This window comes from Nelumbo lutea, chromosome 6, assembly GCF_056320005.1.
Source record: "Nelumbo lutea isolate HS-2025 chromosome 6, American lotus-T2T, whole genome shotgun sequence".
Taxonomy (NCBI): domain Eukaryota; kingdom Viridiplantae; phylum Streptophyta; class Magnoliopsida; order Proteales; family Nelumbonaceae; genus Nelumbo; species Nelumbo lutea.
In genome coordinates this window covers 24,020,260-24,035,515 of record NC_142689.1, presented here as the reverse complement: position 1 = coordinate 24,035,515, position 15,256 = coordinate 24,020,260, and the positions used below count along the sequence as shown (strand labels likewise).

General features: G+C 47.3%; 1 protein-coding gene across 3 annotated transcripts; it reads left to right on the top strand.

Moving 5' to 3' along the window:
- The first annotated feature begins 256 nt into the window (after window positions 1–256).
- HCF208 (chaperone (DUF2930)) lies at window positions 257–14,005 on the top strand. Of its 3 annotated transcripts, XM_088951654.1 has the most exons (6): window positions 257–633; window positions 728–843; window positions 935–1,006; window positions 11,905–12,048; window positions 12,511–12,664; window positions 13,573–14,005. In XM_088951654.1, exons 1-6 carry the CDS (start codon window positions 387–389, stop codon window positions 13,788–13,790), a joined length of 951 nt encoding a protein of 316 aa, XP_088807780.1. In that variant the 5' UTR covers window positions 257–386; the 3' UTR covers window positions 13,791–14,005. The 3 variants fall into 3 exon arrangements, with proteins under 3 accessions (XP_088807780.1, XP_088807778.1, XP_088807779.1); XM_088951652.1 differs by lacking the exons at window positions 11,905–12,048; window positions 12,511–12,664; window positions 13,573–14,005 and adding an exon at window positions 4,236–4,910 and having other exon boundaries at window positions 268–633; XM_088951653.1 differs by lacking the exons at window positions 257–633; window positions 728–843; window positions 935–1,006; ... (1 more) ...; window positions 12,511–12,664; window positions 13,573–14,005 and adding exons at window positions 3,597–4,161; window positions 4,236–4,910.
- The last annotated feature ends 1,251 nt before the right edge of the window (window positions 14,006–15,256 follow it).

Genomic DNA, 15,256 nt, shown 5'->3' with positions numbered 1-15,256 from the left:
TTATAAAATTCAATTAGAGATAATTCTATAAGTGGTATTTTAAAATTCAACTAGGGATAGTTTTAAAAGAAAAAAGTTGAAAAAATGCTTATTGTATAAACACTTAAAAAAAACTGAAAATTTGGGTTTAAAAAATAAAACATTATTTTTAAAATAAACACTTATTTCGGACTTTATTTCCCAAATACCAATAAGTGCTTAATGACCTAAATAAGCATTTATTTTTAAACACTCTCAAAAATCGCCTAAGTATTTTATTTTTTACAAAATTTTTATATCTTTCCCTCAACTTTCTATTCACTTATTTTCCATCAAACCAAACATAGGCTTGGCCCTTGGGCTTGTGAGCTGCAATTCAACGGCGTCTATCAATCAGTTTGAAGGAAATGGGAAGTATATCGATTAATACTATAGTTGAGTTCAGATTGCAGCTTCGATTTCAGGCCGATAAACGGCATTCCTCTTATCTTTTTACGTCGCGACGCCCTTCTTGCTTTTCCGGGATTATTGCCGGTATTCGTAACAGACTAAGAAGAAGGAGAAACACAAGAGTTTCAGCTCGTGTCGACAATTCTGGAGAATCAAAACAGCAACAGCAGCAGCTCAACCTCTCGGTTCTTCGCTTTACGTTTGGTTAATACTTAATAGAGCTCTCTCTCCCGTTTATTATTTATCCATTTATTTATCTCTTCTTTATGTGTGGGTGGTGGAAAATGCGGGGGTTTAGGTATTCCTGGATTGGACGAATCTTACTTACCCAGATGGATTGGATACGCTTTCGGTTCGCTGCTGCTCTTGAACCACTTCGTCGGCTCGAATTCATCCACTACTCCAGCACAGCTTGTAAGTGGGCGGAAAAAAAATTCCCTGATTGCCGTCTCTACTAAAACTTTTGAAGTTATTGTCGGGTTTTATCGATTGTTTTGTTGCGCAGCGATCAGTGGTTCTGGGTCTTTCGTTGTCGGCTTTCTCAATTACTCTTCCCTACCTTGGAAAATTTCTCAAGGTAACTCTAAGTGCTCTATTTTTTTTTTTTTCTTTTACGTTGTAAAACAATTTCATGAACCGCTGCAAAGTTTGGTCAAAAATTGGAAAAGAAAAATGGAAAGGGAAAAAGCTTTTGGTTTTTCAGATCATTTCGAGGATTTTTTTTTTCCGGGAAATTGTAAGGGTTAATCTAGACCTCAATGGGTTATTGTTAGACGGTTCTCCTGGCTGGAATAGGTGAACGGCAACCGACCTCCAAGTCATTCAAGAGCCAAATGCTTTTTTATGGAGCGCGATCCGACTGGTCTTAGCTGTCCGCGGCCTTGCTTCCGAACGGGGTAGCAGGGAACCTGAAACGGAAGAGATGGGAAAGCTCCGGGGGGAACCCGGTGTAGAGGCTCCGAAGCTCAAGTTAGAATCCTTCAAAAGCAAGGTAATACCAGATAGCGCAAAGTTTGCATACCTCCGTTGTCGGGGGGGGGGGGGCAGGGGGCTCTTATAGTCACTTTGTGTACTCGTCCCGAGGCCCTTGTCAGATCGGGTATGATTACCCTTGTGCTTGTCAACTTGGCCGTCGTCCTTTCTGCTGAGACAGAACCGTCACTGCCTAACTGTCTAACTGGAGATGGCGGCGTCAGTGGCGGTGGCAGGTGGCTGTTTAGAGTGCTGCTGCCAAACGTCAGATCCCAAGTCAGTCAGGCGTGGCGCCCTCGGGCACGGACTTCCCTAGTGTCAGGCATGGTACGACTTGTTTGGCTTTGGTGCCCAGAAGATGATGCGAAGTGCTGAGCGAGGCGGTCTTGAGCTTGGAGGTATCCCGAACTGTTACAAGGTGGGTTAGTTCGACGAAGTGTATCCCGAGCTGCTACAAGGTGGGTAAGTTCGGCGAAGTGTATCCCAAGCTGTTACAAGGTGGGTAAGTTCGGCAAAGTGTATCCCGAGCTGTTACAAGTGGTCAGTTTGGCGAAGTGTATCCCGAGCTGTTGCAAGGTGGGTCAGTTCGGCGAAGTGTATCTCTAGCTGTTACAAGGTGGGTCAGTTCGGCGAACTGTATCCCGATCTGTTACAAGGTGGGTCAGTTTGGCGAAGTGTATCCCGAGCTGTTACAAGGGTCAGTTCGGCGAAGTGTGTCCCCTTGTTCCCGCCTAGGCTTGGCCCCTTTTGTCGAGCTGTCGTTTCTGCCACGTGTCACATAATAAAGAGGTCGGGCCAAATCTTCCTTCATCAATTGCCCCCCACTCCTTGCGCCGAGGGTCTTGCCATGGTGCGGGGAGTTTTCGCGAGGTAGCTGGTGGATTTGTCCCGTCCTTCAAACCTTCACCGTACGAGACGCTTTTTCTAGGGTTCTTTCGGTTTCCGAGAAGGCTGGAAACGTGCTTACTCAAGAACGCTGGTGGTTGTGACCGCGCGTTTTAAATTTCAAACCAACTCGCGCCGCTGGGACGTGACAGCGGGTCATTTCAAAAAGGCACGCCACTGCTGTACGTGCGCGGTCGACTGTCAGGGAGACGTGCGGCGCGTCAGTTTTGAAAAGACGCGTGTCGCAGCGACGTCGGTTTCAAAAAGACGTGCTGACGTTTCGCTTTTCTCGGAAAGACGTGCGCCCGTCACGTCTCGACCTTAAGGGTTGTGCGGTTGGTAGGAATGTGGGCCGTCGGATCGTCTTCGGTCTGCACGGTCGATTCTTGGTTACTGTAGATATAAATAGTGGGGGACCCCGGTTGTTGTCACTTCTGCGGTTTGTCTATTGAGTTCGCGTCCAACCCTTCAGCTCGCGTCCAAGTCTTTTCCAGCTCGCGTTAAGGCCGGTTATACAGTTCACGGTTCTTTGGTATTTCTTCAAACCTTCCGGTGAGTACTTTCTTGAATTCGTCTTTTCCCCAATGTCTAGCTTTGATAGCTCAGACGACTCTTTGAGTAGGGCCGATGGAGGTTCCACCAACCGAGCCATGTCCCCAGACTGCCTCAGTGATCCTGAGGTGGAGTTTGAGGACTACGAACCAGCAGGTCGAGTCGCTTCGGGCAGTTTGGCGTCTACCTCCCGCCGAGGTCGGATGCTAGACCGGTTTGGCCCTTCGACCATGACGCCTGAGGGGCTTCAATCCATACTTCTGTCTTACAATCTTCTTGGGGGGTACACATATTTTATTCCTTCGGGTAGCTTTCCTTGGGAACACGGTCCCGACGAGATCGTGATTTTTCGAGAGCAGCTTGCCGCAGGGTTGCGACTTCCTTTCCATCCCCTTCTCGTCGAAGTCATAAACCACTTTGGTGTCACTATTGGCCAGTTTCATCCGAACTCTATTCGGAACCTGGTGGGGACAATTTCCCTTTTTTGCGAGCAGAACTTTCCCTTAGACTTAGAGATATTCTCCTCTATCTTGATGCTCAAGAGACAGTCGTGTTCTCTTCCAGGGGGGAGACGGGCGTATTACCTTACTCCTCGCCAGGATTTCAAACTTCTGCACGATCTTCCTAATAAGGTCCCGGCTTGGAAGCGGGACTACTTCGGCGTGCGAAGTGCACAAGGATGGCCCTTTTAGACCGGGTGGGGTGAGGCCGCTCCCGATTTGGGCGTAACTCTTGATAAAGAGACAGTGAAGGGTCTCCGGCAATGGGCACGGCAAGGCTTAAAGTGCCACCACTACTTAACGGAGGCCAAGCTTTTTGCAGCCGGCCTGAGTTCGGGTAGGTTTCTGGCTATGCGGCTTTTTTTTTTTTTATGTCGAACTCGTTTCTGTAGGTGTGATGGATGCGGAGAGAACTCGCGGGGGGCGTTTGTTCCAAGGTATGAAGAGGAGGAAGCGGGTCGCCAAGCGAACTCGTAACGAGCTGCCCCTGGATGAGGAGCCCCAAGCCCCAGACCATACGCCAGAGGATCTGCCCAGGGAGCCCGAAGTGACTCCACCGGTGCACGAGACTGCCGAGGCGCCTTATGCTGAAACCACTCATACGGGCGCTCCTGCGTACTCAAGTGCTCCTGCTCACTCTGGGTCTGCTCATACGCGGGCTGGGCCCTTAGGCTCGGGAGCTCAAGGGGAGTTTAGGAGCGTGTTGACGCCGAACTACGCTCTTCAGAAGAGTAGGGACGCTACTTTCCCCGAGGAGGTCGCGGCGTGGACCGATCTTCCCTTGAATCAGGTCGCTTGCCACGCCGTAACACATGCCATGGTGGTAAGTTAGATTCTGTCTTCCTTTTTTATTCTGTTGCTTCTGTTGTCATTTTGCTCACTTGTTTCTTTTGGTAGGTGAATTCTTCGATTCATGCCTTGGCGGCCCAAGTGGAGAGGAGCTCGCGACAGGCGCGAGCTGCTGAGGCTGCCGCTCATGCTGCTGAAGAAGCCTTTCGTGCTGCAGAGGAAAATACCCAGGCTGCTGAGGCGGCTGCTTATGCTGCTGAAAGGGCTGCTCGCGTCGCGATGGCCAGACAGGCGAGGTCTCAGCGTGACGCCAAGGCCATGGGGGTAGTTGTCAAGCATATGGCGGACTTGAAGTTGGATTTGCAGCATCAAGTCAAGTATCTTCAGGAGGACATTAGGGAGAGAACACAGATTTTTTCCCAAGGCATTGAAGACTACATTGCCTCTCCGCGTTTTGACGATCTGATGGTGGACTCTTACAGGAGGGGGTTCAAGTTGAGCCGGTGGATGATTCGGAATACATACCCCGACCTCGATGTAAGTGCCATAACCACTTCGCGTATAACTCAGGAGATGGCCAATGCTGTCGATGGCGAGCCGGACTCTGAAGGAGAGGCAGGGCCTTCGGGTGTTGTTGAAGTGCCTTCCGATGGCGAAGAAGTGGCTCCGGGCATGTAAAATTTATTTTTTTATTTTTTATTTTTTATTTTTTATTTTTTATTTTTTATTTTTTTGCCAATGTACTGTTTCTTGCAATGGAGTGTCTTTTTCCCCTTGCTCATCTTCCCCGGGCTGTTTCTTTGCTGGGTTTTTAAATTTCCGTGGTCTTTTATGCCGCGAACTGATTTTTTGCCGAGCTGATAATGTGCTGAAGTTCCTCGGCTTGCCTTGTGGCGCATGGCTTGATTTCGTCCACTTCGCTAGGTGGTTTATAGGTAGTATCGCCTCAAGTTCACGATGTTCCACGTTCGGGGTACTCGTTTGCCTTTCAAGGTTTCGAGTTCGTATGCGCCCCCAAGCGTTGTTTTTACTTTATAGGGCCCTTCCCAATTAGGTCCAAGCTTGCCGACGCCGGGTTCGGGCACCATAATCTTACGGAGGACCAGGTCACCGACTCGGAAGCTTCGTTGCTTTACTCTGCTATTGTAGTAGCGAGCTACCTGCTGCTGGTATGCCACTGTTCGGATGTGCGCGAGGTCCCTTACCTCGTCCAGTAGGTCGAGGTTGGTGCGTAACTCGTCTCCGTTCGTCCGATCGTCGTATGTTTCTAATCGCAACGTTGGTATTTCGATTTCCGCCGGGATCACTGCTTCAGTGCCGTAGGTGAGGTTGAAGGGGGTTTCTCCCGTGACTGCTTTTTCGGTCGTTCGGTGAGCCCATAAGACACTTGGTAGCTCTTCGGCCCACAATCCCTTAGCTCGATCCAGACGTGCTTTCAGTCCGCGCAGGATGGCTCTGTTCATCACTTCCGTCTGACCGTTTGCCTGTGGGTGCGCGACTGACGTGAAATTTTGCCGAATCCCCATGTTCTGGCACCACTCTTGGAACTTGATATCCTCGAACAGTTTGCCGTTGTCGGAGATTAGAACCCGAGGTAATCCGAAACGACATACTATGTTCTTCCAAAAGAAGTTCTGTATGTTTCGAGTCGTAACAATTGCCATAGGTTCGGCTTCTATCCACTTCGTAAAGTAATCTACTGCAACAACTAAGAATTTTCTTCCGCCTGTTGCTGGTGGGAATGGCCCTAGGAGGTCGATGCCCCATTGTGCAAAGGGCCACGGGCTGGCGAGGTATTTGAGGTCGGAGGCAGGTTGATGGTGGATGTTAGCGTGCTTCTAACACTTGTCGCATTTTCTGACGAGCTCGACAGCTTCTGCCTTCATCGTTGGCCAGTAGTATCCTTGTCGCATTTTCTGCCTTCTGACACTTGTCGCATTTTCTGACGAGCTCGACAGCTTTTGGGCGAGTGCCCTGCCCCCCAAGTGTCCACCGCACAGGCCTTCATGAGTGTCGTGGAGTACGAACTCGGCTTCGGTAGGTCGCAGGCACCGCAAATAGGGGAGCGTGTACGACCGTCGGTATAACCGTTCGTCTATTATGACGTATTTGGCCGCCTTGTACTGCACCCTCTTGGCCGCATTGCGTTCTGCAGGGAGGGTTCCGTCTATCAGGAAGCTCGCGAGTGGATCGATCCAGCTCGGCTCTGCTTCTAAGATGGGAGCGACCTCCTCTGTCCCCCCGAGAATACTAGGCCGAGGTAAGTCCTCTATGTACATAGTTCTCATATTGTTGTGACTCGTGCTGGCTAACCGGGACAGGGCGTCGGCCTCAGTGTTTTCGGACCTCGGGATTTGCCTGATGATGTGTGACCGAAAGTTGAGCAGGGCTTCTTTTACTTTGGCCAAATATGCGATCATGAAGAGATCGCGTGCTTCGTATTCGCCGGTAACTTGGTTTACCACGAGCTGAGAATCGCTGCAGATGATCAAGTGTTTTGCCTTAACCTTTCGCGCTAGGTCCAACCCGGGGATCAGTGCTTCGTACTCTGCCTCGTTGTTGGATGCCGCGAACTCAAAGCGTAGTTCGTATTCTACTTTTGTGCCGCTCGGGCCGCACAAGACTATTCCAGCTCCGCTGCCTTGCCGGTTCGAGGAACCATCCACGTGAAGGATCCAGGGCTCCTCATCCCAATTCGCTCTTCGCCTGACCAGGAGAGATGCCACACTAGGTGCTACTTCACGGGGTTCGGACTCTATGGGCTCAGGAGCTCCGGGTTCGCCGCAACTGGGGACCTCGGGCTTGACCTGTGGGGCTTCGTGGCTGAAAGTGCACTCGGCGATAAAATCTGCCAAAGCTTGGGCCTTGATAGCGGCTCTTGGTTTGTACTGGAGGTCGTACTCGCTGAGTTCGATGGTCCATTTCGTCAGTCAACCGGAGACTTCGGGTTTGAATAAAACTTGTCTAAGAGGTTTGTCAATTAGGACGATGACGGTGTGAGCCTGGAAGTACGAGCGGAGTTTACGAGCTGCTATTACTAGGGCATATGCTAGTTTTTCTATCTCCGGGTACCTTGCCTCTGCTCCCTACAAAATTTTACTAACATAATATATGGGTCGTTGGACCCGGTCTGTTTCCTTTATTAGTACCGAACTGACCGCCTCGTCGCTCACCGAGAGGTACAGTTGTAAGACCTCGCCCACCTCGGGCCGGGCTAAGGTTGGCACACTAGCGAGGTAACCTTTTAGTTCGTCGAACGCGAACTAGCAGTCCTGGGTCCACTCGAACCCTTTGCCTTTGACTGCCTTGAAGAAGGGTAGGCAGCGGTCTGCTGACTTAGACAATAAGCGGCTTAGAGCGGCTATGCGGCCGTTTAGCCTCTGAACCTCTTTTACTTTCCGAGGTGGTTTCATATCTAGAATGGCTTTTATTTTGTCCGGGTTCGCCTCAATACCGCGTCGATTGACAATGTAGCCTAGGAACTTGCCCGAGGTGACGCCGAAGACACACTTGTTGGGATTCAACTTCATGCTAAACTGACGCAGGATTTGGAAAACAGAATCTAAGTCTTGTGTTAACTCTTGTGAAAACTGAGTCTTGACGACCATGTCGTCTACATAGCACTCTATCTTCGTACCAATCAGGGGCCGAAATAGCTTATTTACAAGTCTTTGGAAAGTTGCCCCGGCATTTTTTAGTCCGAAGGGCATGACTTTGTAGCAATACAGGCCGAACTCGGTTATGAAGCTGGTTTTTTCCTCATCGGATGGGTCCATCCCAACTTGGTTGTAGCTCGAGTAGGCGTCCAGGAAGCTTAGCAACTCGTTTCCCGAGGTCGCGTCCACTAGGCGGTCAATTCTGGGGAGGGGGAAGCAATCTTTCGGGCAAGCTCGGTTCAGGTCGGTATAGTCGATGCACATGCGCCACTTGCTGCTTGCCTTTTTTACCAACACTGGGTTGGCCACCCAGCTCGGGTAGTGGACTTCCCTTATGAAGTTTGCTGCGAGGAGCTTCTCGACCTCCTCGTCGACCACTCTCCAGCGTTCTGGGGATAAGTTGCGTTTCTTCTGTCTAACGGGTCTGACTACAGGGTCAGTATTAAGTTTGTGAGTTATCAGTCCGGGGCTAATGCCGGGCATGTCGGCCGCGGACCAGGCAAAAATATCTAAATTTTGAAGTAAAAAACTCACCAGTTCGGCTCGTAGGGGGTCTTCGATGGAAGCTCCGATGCTTAGTGTGCGAGCTGGGTCCGTAGATGAAATCGGGATTGCGACTGTTTCCTCCGTGGGCGAAGCTCGCTCCTCACCTTGCTCTGCCGGCCGCTCCAGTTCGAGGTCGTCGGCCGCCTTGGTTTTTTCCTTTAGGGCGGCAATGTAGCACTTGCGGGACTCGAGCTGGTCGCCCCGCACTACCCCTATACCGAAGTCCGTAGGGAACTTCATGGCCAAATAGTAGGTGGAGACCGCCACCCGTAGTATATGCGTGATCGGCCGCCATTTTATGGCATTGTATGGGGAGGGGGTCGCGACTATCAGGAAATCGTGGTTGAGTCTGACCGCACAAGGCCATATGCCAACTTGCACAGGGACAGTTACTTTTCCGAGGGGCCTAACTTCCTCTCCGCTGAAACCTACCAGGGGAGTGTTCGTGGGCTTCAGCTCACTCCTCTTTAACTGCAGCTGGTCAAATGCTGATTTGAAGAGGATGTCCGTTGAGATGCCCGAATCTACGAGTACGCGCCTGACCTCGAAGTCGCTTATCCTTAGCTTAATGACAAGCGCGTCATCATGGGGGTAGTGGACTCCTCGCGCGTCGTCCTCCGTGAAAAAGATTGGTTCTTCGGTCTTTGGTCTCTTTGGGGGGTTCCTTTCTTCGAGGGCCGCTTCGCGAACTGAAGTCCGGGCTGCTGCCGAGGTACATCCCGCTACCACCGAACCTCCCACTATTACATGGATGGTTCCCCGAACTAGCCTCCGTGTTACCGAGCTCGATGGGCCTGGAGTGTTGGTAGTCTGCCGCTAGGGCGCTGAATTGGTTTTCGGTGAGCGGGAGCTCGGGCTTGGAGCGCCGGGGTGCTGACCTCGCGGGCGAGGTTCCCGACCCACCTGCGGGTTGCGAGGCGGGGATGACATTTTTCTCTCTTCGGCCTGGGGACGAGGCCTGGCTGTTGGGGTGGTTCTGGGGCCGGGAGGCCTTTGCCTGGTGGGGGCGCCCATCCTGCGGGGAGGCCTTGACCGGCCTCGAAGCGGGGTGGCGAGGTGGAAGTAGTGGTTGGTTCAGTGGCAGTTGGGGGAACTGCTGTTGATAGTGATACTGGGAGATGTTGTGCAGCAGTTGGTGCTGGTGAAGCTGGTGTTGCTGGAACTGTTGCATTTGGGCTTGCATTGCCCGCATGCACTGCATCAGGTCCTCCAATCGGTTTTGGCTAGCTGCCAGGGGGACGGCAGTTGGTTCAGTGAAGGTTGTCTCAATGGGGAGAGGAAAGGGGACGTTTGTGGTAGGAGGGTTTACAGGTGCCACTGCTTGTGGCGTGTTCAAGATGGGGATCCCATCCGCCGAAAGGGGGATGGTGAACTGTCCAACGCACACTACGGGGACCTGAAGTTGCTCCCCGGTGGCGTATGTCTCCGTGCCACGTCCGGTGTTGCTGGAGGAGGCCATGAGTGTTGGGTTTTTTGAAGAAAAAAGGGGGTATCGAAGTTTGGAGGGAGGCTTTTTGAAGCGTTTCCCACAGACGGCGCCAATTGATGGAGCGCGATCCGACTGGTCTTAGCTGTCCGCTGCCTTGCTTCCAAACGGGGTAGCAGGGAACCTGAAACGAAAGAGATGGGAAAGCTCCGGGGGGAACCCGGTGTAGAGGCTCCGAAGCTCAAGTTAGAATCCTTCAAAAGCAAGGTAATACCAGATAGCGCAAAGTTTGCATACCTCCGTTGTCGGGGGGCAGGGGGCTCTTATAGTCACTTCGTGTACTCGTCCTGAGGCCCTTGTCAGATCCGGTATGATTACCCTTGTGCTTGTCAACTCGGCCGTCGTCCTTTCTGCTGAGACAGAACCGTCACTGCCTAACCGTCTAACTGGAGATGGCGGCGTCAGTGGCGGTGGCAGGTGGCCGTTTAGAGTGCTGCTGCCAAACGTCAAATCCCAAGTCAGTCAGGCGTGGCGCCCTCGGGCATGGACTTCCCTAGTGTCAGGCATGGTACGACTTGTTTGGCTTTGGTGCCTAGAAGATGATGCGAAGTGCTGAGCGAGGCGGTCTTGAGCTTGGAGGTATCCCGAACTGTTACAAGGTGGGTTAGTTCGGCGAAGTGTATCCCGAGCTGTTACAAGGTGGGTCAGTTCGGCGAAGTGTATCCCGAGCTGTTACAAGGTGGGTAAGTTCGGCGAAGTGTATCCCGAGCTGTTACAAGGTGGGTCAGTTCGGCGAAGTGTATCCCGAGCTGTTACAAGTGGTCAGTTCGGCGAAGTGTATCCCGAGCTGTTGCAAGGTGGGTCAGTTCGGCGAAGTGTATCCCGAGCTGTTACAAGGTGGGTCAGTTCGGCGAAGTGTATCTTGAGCTGTTACAAGGTGGGTCAGTTCGGCGAAGTGTATCTTGAGCTGTTACAAGGTGGGTCAGTTCGGCGAAGTGTATCCCGAGCTGTTACAAGGGTCAGTTCGGCGAAGTGTGTCCCCTTGTTCCCGCCTAGGCTTGGCCCCTTTTGCCGAGCTATTGTTTCTGCCACGTGTCACATAATAAAGAGGTCGGGCCAAATCTTCCTTCATCACTTTTGAATGACTAATAAGAGAAATTGGATGTACTCATTCACTGCCTTTATGATGCAAAGGCTGGAGCTCCCCCCTCCAGTCAAAGGCTGGATGTTAACATTATCAATCATTCATAAATTCAAAGATTCAGCCGGGGTTGCATGTTATCCGGGCATGAAATTCATTGTAGAATTGTTCCTTACTTGATGAAGTTATTTCTGAATTTTATTGAAGTTCACTATGACTGGGATTGAACCCTGGATAGCCAGTATCAACATTGAGTAATGACCTTTTTTTTTATGTGGAACCTGCTTTGTCTTTACTCTTCCATAGAGTTGACATAAAATGAGATGTTAAGTCCTGGCAATTTTCATCAACTGGGGCTTTGTTTTATGCATTTCTGTATCATATCTCTAACGAGCATCAATTTTACATCAATTCATCTTGCAAATACAAAAAGATGGATTATATTTAATCACGTGGGGCTACTTTCTAGAATATCCTCTCTGTATTTTTTGCTGAACATTTCACTTATTTATCAAAATAAAAGGAAAAGATATTGTAACAAATTCACGGTTGTTTTTCCTGCTTATTAGGAGCTAGTTCTGGATTTTGATCTCTTTCTAGTATATTAACATATTTTGCTTCGCTTTTCTTTTGCACCATTTATGTCACATTGGTCCTTCATGATTTAATGGTGCTTTTTAGTATGCAAATCAGTTTTTGTATTACTATTACCTATTATTGATAAGTGTAATATCTTTGGAGTAGAAAGATCATGAATTTATTCTAACATTGTCTTAGAAAATAATTGCATCCTAATGCAGTACAAAGAGAAACGGCACTCAATAACTTCCACTACTGGTACTAGCCTAAAAAAGTGATAAATCTGATCATTAAATGCTGAACTAAATAATTCCTTGGTTTACCAGGACTTCTCCATGTGGTCTGTAGAGCTCATTGTGCCTAACATCTCTGTAATTTGAGGAGCTTTGAACTTGCAGTGCCTGCCTCACAGTACGGAAAGTTATGCAGGGTGCAAATCTTGTGGATCAATCTACTCTGCCTGAGGGGAACAAGCAAATATTTATAATGTCAGAAAATCTCTCTGATACCATGAAGGAGGATTTGGCTTGGGGAACATATGTTTTGTTGCGAAATACAAACACCATATCAGTGGTACTATGCCATACTCTTCTTGTACTTAATAAAATTGAATATGTGGAAAGTAATATAGAGATGCACTATTTGCAAACTGGTTGGATGGTGGAATATGTGCCTCGAATTCTAGGGCATATTACTTGCTCTTTTTTGGGCGATTTCTTAATTTGAAGGTGTTCTTGAGACAAGGAAAAGGATGATATATACATACATGTATTTCAGTATATTTTGAGTAAGAGATGGTCCTCCATGATATTTTGGGCTCTCCATGGTTTTAGGGGGAAGTTGTAGGGAAGTCCTTTGGACATCCCCTTCTCACTTATTATGACAAGGAACCAAATGCAAACTTAAAGGTCCAAATTAACATGGAGCTACTGTGGTTTGAGTTTCAAGCATTAAAAATCTTACTATTAAGCTTCTAATTAGTAATTATGTTTGAAACATAACACTTAACAATTTTTACTGCTTCACTTTCACCAGCTTATATCAGTTGGGGATGTGCTGTGTATACGTGGCTATTGGAGTACACCTGTGGATGCAACAAAAGCCCACATGCTTGATTGGTTTGGAAGACAGGTTCAGCAAATTGGTCTTTCTGATCTGAAGGATACACTTTATTTCCCTCAGAGACCAGGTAAACCATGAAGTTTCTTGTTTCAATTCTCCAATATGGGTAACAATGCCTCTATTGGACTGGTCTCATTTTCTATTCCATATTTCTGTTTCTATTTGCCATAAAACAAATTTTGTTAATTCTTCAGTGGGGTGGTAGGGGATTCTCTACCTTGATGCATATAAACCTATTATACCCAGATACCTGTATAAGGATGCTCTATCATGTTGGATACTTAAAATATCAAACAATGGAGGTGTGCAGTGTGCTATGTTGTCTTAGAATGCTCTAGGTCTAAGGGGTGTTAATTTCACTTGAATTGATTAAAAAGGAAAAAGGAAAAAAAATAAAAGGTAAGGAATGTAGTATTCAATACTTTCTAGAAGCTCAGAGATGGTTCATTCTTTGCAGTTGATCAATGTTTGTCTGTTGAAAAGATTCAATTATACTTACTGGAAGATCAGTCATGGTTCATTCATTAGTCATCGGAATTATTTGAGTAACAGCCAGTTCTTGCCATTTACTTTGGGATGCAGATAATTTAGGACACTTAGAGTCTTAGTGCTCCCCAGTTTGCTTGGTAATTTGTCCTTGAAAGAAGAGGATAATCATTTTTGTTAACTTCTATCTACGCCTGACACTGGTACAAAATGTCTAAGTTGCATATGGCATGAAATGTTTGGAACTAGAGAAGGTTTAGGAAACCCGGTTAGACCCTTAGCCATATAATTTTAATTGAGATTCCATGATTTGCCAATTTCCTGTTGGAGTGTCCATTTAATAGCAACAAAGTCCTCTATGATCTGGTATTAGCGACTTCATTCTCTGCTGATTTGTAGTAGCGATGTTTCTATATTTTTTACTTGAACTGTTAGGTTTTATTTTCTATTAATAGTATCAACTAACATAATGAGGTTTTTTTTCTTCAGATTCTGGGGTTTGGGAGATTCTCCCCAAGGGAACTCGTTCTTTTTTGGTCCAACCTGTGCTAAGAGCTTGTAAATTAGGTGGCAATGGAACAGAAAAAACAATACAAGGTTTCATTCTATTGGCTTCCAGCATGAGTTATGCATACAACAACAGAGACAGGGACTGGATAGGAGCTGTTGCGAGCAAATTTAGAGGCAGTGCATGTATAGATTTGTAATGAATTTACTCACCTTTACTCTGTTGTAATTGTTCTAGGTATTCAAATGGCTTAAGAAGAAATGCCCCTTTTATTGTGGGCCTTCTTTTTGTATTTTTTGGATTCAGTGTGATAGCTGTGAAAGAGTTGTCCTTTTCCTTCCACCTGATTCCAGAAAAAAGGCAGTTTATGCCCTTGATTATTTAAAGCCACAAAATAACTTCTGAATTTTCAAACTGAATGGTTGTTTTCACTCTTAGATGCACCAATTCATTGACTAGCCCTCTGGCATGAGGGTTAGATTGATATTTAATTATGTAGAAAATTAAGATTAAAGTTCCAAGACTTCGAGTTTTTGGAAAAAAAAAGTTGCTGTAATATGGGGGAATAATAGGTTGGATGATGTGATTTGGAGTTGGGATATGGCTATAGGATCTCTTCTTTCCTGAATATGCAAATTTGGGCAGCAACATCATGCATACAATTATGATATGGCAAGAACCCTCTAAAAGCTTTTGAATGCATAATTTAGAACAAATTTTTAACTTCTTCAAGTTACTAGAATTATGTTTGGTGCTTTTAAGAACTGCAACGCTATTTCGTTTCCTTGCCACTGTAAATTGCTTTAGTTTCTGCAAAGTGATTCATCATGTTGGGTTTTTCAATTTAATCCCAACAGGTCGCATATTTTCTCAGAAGTACATGTAACTGCAGTTTGACCATTAAAAAGTTACAGTGAACAATTTTTGAGCTTCATCCTCCTCACTTATCTTTGTCCACTGTGGAATTTTCTGTAGGATAATAAACATAGTTCCCATAACAGGTTAAATTTGTTGGCTTGCAGCAATATGCTATCAACAAAGCCTGTGGCAAACAGGCATGAGTTTCTTCTCCACTTCTTATGTTGAATACATGAGTTGGAGGAACACTTGAGTCCCAATAAAAACTTATCCAACCTATGTATCAATTTCTGCCAAAGGAAATGAAAGAGAGGACTCTAATCCAGAGAGAATTTGAAATTGTTCCTAATGGCCAAGATTAGGCCTGGCATAATGTACTGCAATTCTGTTATATCATGTTTGGTAGAATACCTCTGAAGCTCACAGGTCATATCAGAGGGATTGGGTTATAGCTATTTTAACATTCTGAAGAGGAGTAATAAGCAAGCCATCAGACTAACCTCCCTTGGACTGAAGTGAAGCCGTGGTAGTACCGAGTAATTTGGCTTATCTACCAACCATTTTTAGTTTTAAAGGCCAGGATTTTTTGGTTTCATAAACCCAACCTTATATATCATCTTTGGATTGGGTTGGCTGGGTGTTCAACACCTTGGGTCGGGCTAGGGCTGAGCTCAACCTCATCAAACCCGGCCCATCTGGCATCCCTAGCAAGGAGGAGACATTTTTTGGAAATAGAAAATATCTCAATTATGTTATAGTCCTTGTTTATGGTGAAAACTTTGCTTTCTACCCTTTCTCTACATGGAA

What these genes read in the sequence shown, in the direction of transcription:
- HCF208 (XM_088951652.1), top strand. Translation starts at nt 387, where the DNA reads ATGGGAAGTATATCGATTAATACTATAGTTGAGTTCAGATTGCAGCTT. An exon ending in GGTTCTTCGCTTTACGTTTG is followed by an intron (nt 634 to 727) that starts GTTAATACTTAA and finishes GCGGGGGTTTAG; the next exon opens with GTATTCCTGGATTGGACGAA. An exon ending in ACCTTGGAAAATTTCTCAAG is followed by an intron (nt 1,007 to 4,235) that starts GTAACTCTAAGT and finishes TTCTTTTGGTAG; the next exon opens with GTGAATTCTTCGATTCATGC.